Raw genomic sequence first — 6,575 nt, 5'->3', positions numbered from 1 at the left:
GGGGGGGCGTATGATCGAGGTTTAGCGGTGTCTCCCGCAGATAAGCCCTTGGCCGACACTCTTCCGAGAGCTCTTCCGCGCTTGGTCAGAACGGCGCGGTGAGGGGCATAAAATAAAAAGAGAGCGTGTCTGGAGGGGGGGCGAGGGCGCGTGCCAGGCGCGGTTTAGGGGGACGTTTTGGGGCCGTTTGGGCGCCGCCGTAGCCCGCGACAGTCACGCCGGCCGTTCAGGCGCCACAAACGCTCCGCGATACGGCCTCGCGCGCGGGGCGCCGCACCAAACAGCCCGCCTTTTATCAGGTGCTTGCCCGGTGCCGGCCAATCCGAGCGGCCAATCACCGCGCTCACTGCTTGAGCACCAGCCGGTTGTGGGGCCGGCCCCCGCGGGGGCGCCTGAAAGCGCCGCCTGGGGGCCCCCTGCCGCCGCCACCGGCCGCTTTTGTGGTCAATGTAGTGTCGTGGACACGGGCAAGGACACACCGACACACCCGACATCAGCCGTATCGAGAACTTTCTTCATTGAGGAGAAGGTCTGTGATTTTCAAGGAATTTCTAGAAGAATTGAATTTTATTGAAAACTTTAAAAGTATTTTTAAAATTACTTATAAAGTATTTACACAAGTGTTAATACACTTTATACAAGTGTTTATACTAGTATTTGTACAAGTATTTATAAAAGTCTTTATATGTAAAAAAGTGAAAGGCTTTGTATTTCTCGATTCACTTCCTGCAGCGTCGACTTGTTAAGCCCCCACCGACACTCTCTACATTCTTTTCTTGGTCGCGGGTGGGGTTCCTAAATCTCTCAATACCACATTACTTTAATACCCCCGGCGTATTATTGTTATTATATTTCCTCCGAGTTTTCCCCTTCTTTCCTCTGCTCGCGCGCCGACGGAGGGTAAGAAATAATCGCGAGAGGATGCTGGAGGCGTTTTCAACGGCCCCTTCCATCTCCCCACACCGCCATTCCTGCTGCTGCGGAAAACTTCTTTACGCGTTGTTCATTTAAAGGCAGCTTGTATTTCGCGCTCACGCGTTTTCCTTATTCTGGAATTTATTTTTGCTTCCTGCCCTGGCACAAATCTTTGTAGCAGTGCCCTACTCCCTTCTCGTTTTTTTCCTTGTTGGTTTTCTGTATTTTTTCCCCGTGCTCCCCTCGACATCAGGACCACGGCGGCAATCTTGATACTTTGTTTTATTCTTTGTATCCGGTGGGCGGACTCTCAGGGCGGGGGCCGAGGAGGGGGATAAGCTTGTGCGGAGAGGGTGTAAGCAATCCCTCTTTCTCCAACCCCTACCCCCCCCTCTTCCCTCAGCCGCGGGGGAGGCTCGTGCTAATGACCGTCTGAGGGGTAGGCTACCCGCCGGGCCTAACGCCCCGCCCCGCCACAACCCTCGTTACCGTCCGTCAGATAAGGACCGCAGCGATCATCTGCTGGAGATGCTGGAGACCGACTGGAGACTATCACCCCGGCGCGAACAAGTGCTGTAGGATGCAAACCCATGGGCAGTTACTGCTTTAACACCCAGAGAAATCAAAGTGAACCGTGTTTTGATTAAGATTTATTTTATGGAATGTTAAAATTCGGTCAACTTAGTGCAACTTTTCCACCTCCTAATTTTTATTATATTTTCTCAAAGTGCAAACATATTTTTGTTTCCTTCAGGGAAGACCTGCTGAAGTGGGGACTACTGGCGAGCTCGGCTGGAGCATTGGGGCTGGGACTGGAGGAAGGCAGGCGGGACTTGATCGGCCCGGGTTTTACGAGCGGGAAAGCCTGCGGGATACTCTGACTGGGCACGGCGTCAGCTGAGGTCAAAACATTCTCTGGAGCGGGCGGAGCTCTTCTGGACGCTGCTGGAGGCAAACCGACTGGGGCGGCAGGGGTTGGTAGTCAAGGTGAAGGAGGGGTTGAGAGGGGGGAGGGGGAATTTGTAGAGCCGTCAGCACGAGGAAATAAAGTAGAACCCTGGCGGTGGGAGTGATGGATAAGCTGTGGTGAGAGAAAGAGAGGGAGAGAAAGACAGAGAGAAAGGGGGAAGCTGAAATAGAAGGCAGAGCACAAGCAACCGTCGTGAAATGGCTTCCAGCAGAGCGGCTGTACAACACTACTAACAAACATTCGTATCCATTGCATTTTGTATCCCTTTCGTACATCAATGAATAAAGCTTGCAGTAAGTCACTGCATTCTCGTCTCTGTCCCTCTCTCTCCACTGCCCTGCCACCGCGCGACTATACGTAGTGCCGGGCGCGCGCTAGCGAGCGCCAAAATGCAAAACACCACCTTCGAAATGCAATACAACGCCCTTGCCTCGGCTCCCCCCGCGCCGCCTCACACACTAACGCGATATCTCGCAATGCGATTCGAGAGGGAAATGTGTTTGGAGCCACCTCCGCCTCTTCCTTACACCCTCTCTTATTCCACCACCGCGCACCGCCCGGACGCGCCTATATGTGTGCCAGTGCGGAGGAAGGAAGGGGGGGGGGGCACAGAGAAAGGGAGAGAGAAAGATAGAGAGAGGGAGAGACGAGGGGGAAGAAAGAAAGAGAGAAAGGGAGAAAGATATATTGAGAGGAAATATGAGAGAGGGTGGAAGAGAGAGAGAGAGAGAGAGAGAGCGGCAGAAGGTCGAGAGGGAGGGGCATTATACCGAGATAGTATCAGCCTATGGATTAGGCCGGCCGATTCTGGCCGCCTCTCTGGCCTGGCCGGCCGCGTGATTAGACACGGAAGGCTCGCGGCGCGTCACCGGGCGCACGTCAAACAAGCGTCATACACGACATTTCCCACTTTGAAATGTATTACAGTAAACACCAACGCATCAGATCCCCTTTTTGAGTTTTTGTAAGACCATATGGCGATGGAGTTCTTAAAAATTGGTATTACTGAGGCATGCCTTATTTACACGAATTTAAAAATTTCGCCACCAGAACACACCAAAACACGTTCGTTCACAACTAGATTTTCTGAGAAAACTGTTTTTTGCTGTTGATTTTTTCCAGGTAAACTATTTATTTTTCGCACCTGCAACGAACTTTTGTGTTAATGTTGACTTTTAAAGTAGTGAGGAAATCTCTCCCCCCCCCCTCCCCCCAGGACCAAATGTTATGTCTTTTTGCAGTATGCATTATGCGTTATATTTGTACATCGAGAGTAGCGCGTGTCAATTCAAAGATAACACGCAAAAGAGCCATGAATATTGTACACCATCACACCATCATTATATGTCCTTTTGGAAAAAAGTGTTATAGAACTAGAAAGGAAAAAACACGGTTATTGAATTTTTTCTTTAGACGGAAATTGGCAGGCCGAAAACATAAGGTGATAAAAGCACATCTGCTACTAAAGCCTACTTGCGATCAGTGAGGAAGAGCGCACGTAAAACTCTTTTTTTTTTTTCTAAAGTGTAAAAAAGAATCTAAAGTACAAAAAAAGAATAAAATTGCTTGTATAAGTTACAAAAACGTTGTATCTGAGAAAGAGAGAGTGTACAGATGATTCCTGAGAGGGTCGCGGCTCTCCGGCGGAGCCCCAGGGGACTGGAACTCCGGGGTGCGGCGCAGCGGAGGCGTCAGCGCACCCCAGCCAGCCGGCCAGTCCAACCGCGACCCTCGCGAATACAAACGGGAATAAAACGCAAAGACGAAACTAGAAGTTAGCGCCGACGACACACAACGACCAACAGCCCGCCAGCAACATTCCTTCTTAAAGTGTGGAAATGGGCTGGCTTTCCCTGCGCAGGACGGAAACGACAGTAGGCGAAGCCAGCCGCAAAGTCTCCGCTCCACCTTAAAAATCACATTGTATTGTTACATCTACAACTAGGAAAGTGACAACTCAACGCCCAAATGGCATTTTTAACCCAGACCGGTTTATGATGATAAATACATTTTTTTTTGCAATCTCACAACTGTTTAGAGGCCGTGCCGTAAAACTAGATTAGGATCGCAGTCAGCTAAAAATTCGCTTTGGAAAAGTTGCAAAAATCCGCCATTTTTGGATGTTGTTCTAAAGAGGTTGTGGAGGTTGATAATTGCAAACTTACTGTGATCTGCAACTTCCACATACGGATTCGTTACGCCAGAACGGTCAAGAAACATTAAAAGTGCCGCACGAAACAAAATGACCAAACAGTTTTTGCATATCAGGCGCCGTGCCATTAAAAATATTATACAGAAAATATAGTGTGTAAAATATTTAACACGAGTATTTAACATTAATATTTAACTTCGCTGCATTATTCTTCTGTTTTTACCTCTTTCGCAGAAATTATCGTGGGTTATTTTGTTTTTATTCAGTAACGCTGTCACTGCCCGTGGTATTGCACCCAGCGTATGGTTTGCCACCTGGATTTGCTCCGAGCGCGCTGTTTTACATAATGAGTCCAGAGAGACCTCTCTGTGTGAGGCGGGAGTATCACCAGGATGCATTTCATAGGCTGTGCGCGACAGGTGTAAGCAAGGTGCAAGCAAGATGCGCGCAAGGTGCAAGCAAGTTGCACGCGAGGTGCAAGAACGGTGCACGCAAGGTCCACGCAAGGTGCAAGGAAGGTGAGAGCAAGGTGCGAGCAAGGTGCGAGCAAGGTGCGAGCAAGGTGCAAGTAAGGTGCAAGCAAGGTGCAAGCAAGGTGCGAGCAAGGTGCAAGCAAGGTGCAAGCAAGGTGCGAGCAAGGTGCGAGCAAGTTGCAGGCAAGGTGCACGCAAGGTGCGAGCAAGGTGCAAGCAAGGTGCGAGCAAGGTGCACGCAAGGCGCAAGTGTCACGTGCCTAGGCCACACACGTGGTCGTACCACAACCTCGTCCCGCTGTCGTACACACCTGCCGTGGTCGACGGGCGCGGGCTGATGCATCCACGCGCGCAGCTGGCTGGTGGTGAGGGGCTCCTCCTTGAGCGCTCGGTGGTGGTGCGGGTGCGGGTGGGGGTGCGCGTCGAGGCCGAACATGAGGCCCTGCGACGCGGCCCCCGGGTACAGCTTGCGGCCCCACACCGGCTCCAGCTCCATGCCGGGCCAGGGCGAGGCCGTGGCGAAACTCTCGTCGGACCTCGTCGTGGGGCCGGTGACACCACAGGGGGGGAGGACGGGCGACGCCGAGGACGGCGTCGATGGGCGGCGGCGGTGTCAGTCACCGCCACCAAGAACAACACACTTCACTCGCGGCGACACAACACGGAAGCACACGAACGCGCACGTGGACACGATCACGAATCAACAGCTGGTGTCCGGGTCTCGGCCCCTTCGCTGACGACGTGCCCTGACGGCGTGCCCTGCGGGCAGGTCTCCCGGGGGCAGTCCTGATGGCTCCGCGGGGTGCCCCGGCTCGGCTCGGCTCGGCCCGGCTCGGCTCGACTCGGCTCGACTCGGCACGGCTGCGTCGTCCGCTCTGCGCCTCGACCTCTGCCGCTGGGGAAGCCTCAACGGTCTCTGAGAGGCCTGGCCGGCCCGGACGGCGCGCCCGCCTCGGGGACCACGATTGCTCCGCGCGGGGAGGCCGGGGGCGGGCGGGGGGTGGGGCGGGGAGCGGCGCGGGCCGGTGGGGGAGTGGGGAGGCACGCCCGGGCCAGCCTGGGGGTTGGCTCCGGCGCGCCAGAGGGCGGTCCCAGCGCGGGGAGGGGGCGAGCTGGCGCGCGCGGGAGAGCGAGAGAGACTGCAAGCCTCCGAACGATGCGTTGCGTTCTTCACTCGATGATAGCCGCGGAGGTCACACCTGTTAGGAGGCCGCTGATGAGCCTCCGAGGACGCGTAGAGCAGACGCCACCGGGACGGGGCTGACGGCCGGCGCCGCAGAGCGGACCTGCGTGATTACTGCCGCTGTCTAGCCTGGTGTCGAAGGCGTGACATGGTGCAAAGACAATGCTCGCATACGGGAAAGAACTCAAGAAACTGCGCACACAAAATGATTTACAAACTACGCAAGAAGAGAAACTACACAGGTCAAATGTAACATGATAAAATGCCGCGTAAAATACTCTTGCCTACAATATTGGGTCGTAGGCTTCAGGATGGTCTGCAGAAATACAGGTGCAGTGGTCGGTATAACGTTGTGTCTGAAACATCCGGCGTGCGTTGCAAATGTTGCGTCTCAAGACAGCTGAAACCTGGCTGATTTGGAGGATGGTGAACATTGCGGCGCACTGCTTAGGCACCCGTGCTTCTTGCAGTCCACGCTACTTCATTTCGCATTTGAAGGTGAGAAATGGAATACAGCGTGTATAACTTTCAAATGGCAGTTTGATTTCCACCTTGCTGGTCGTCGGTTACGCGAGAATTGACCGACTGGGACTTCCCTCTTCCGATTACGCCTTCAAGTTCACGGCTGCCGATCCTCTGGAGCCCGCGGTGTCGTCGTGGAGGGGAGGGGCCCCGGTGAATGAAGAGGGGGAAGGGGCTGCGCAGGGCAGGGGTCCCAGTGGCGGGGGGCCCCTGGGCCGGGCCGCGCGGGGGGCACTGGAGCGGGCGCCGTGGGGCGCAGCGGCCCGGCGGTGGGAGGGGCGTGAGCGCGCCGCTCTGGGCGGGGCCTGGGGCGGCGCCGGCCAATGGGGACCCGGCCGGCGCCCAGCCGGGGCCCGGGCC

At 54.8% G+C, this 6,575-nt stretch overlaps 1 protein-coding gene across 6 annotated transcripts in view; it reads right to left on the bottom strand.

Annotated features, from left to right (window-relative positions):
- Window positions 1-6,360, bottom strand: part of LOC113216502 (transcription factor collier-like) — a 67,717-nt gene extending 61,357 nt beyond the window's left edge. For 3 of the 6 annotated variants that reach the window (XM_052267632.1, XM_052267635.1, XM_052267634.1), the window contains exon 1: window positions 4,822-6,360. In XM_052267632.1, coding sequence (XP_052123592.1) covers window positions 4,822-5,006 — 185 coding nt within the window. In that variant the 5' untranslated portion in view covers window positions 5,007-6,360. The remainder of the gene's footprint in view (window positions 1-4,821) is intronic. The other 3 variants (XM_052267633.1, XM_052267636.1, XM_052267637.1) reach the window with 3 other exon arrangements.
- Between the last annotated feature and the right edge of the window lie 215 nt (window positions 6,361-6,575).

Source organism: Frankliniella occidentalis, unplaced genomic scaffold (genome assembly GCF_000697945.3).
Source record: "Frankliniella occidentalis isolate FOCC.00 unplaced genomic scaffold, Focc_3.1 Scaffold56, whole genome shotgun sequence".
NCBI classification, from domain to species: domain Eukaryota; kingdom Metazoa; phylum Arthropoda; class Insecta; order Thysanoptera; family Thripidae; genus Frankliniella; species Frankliniella occidentalis.
This window is presented reverse-complemented; position numbering and strand designations above follow the sequence as displayed.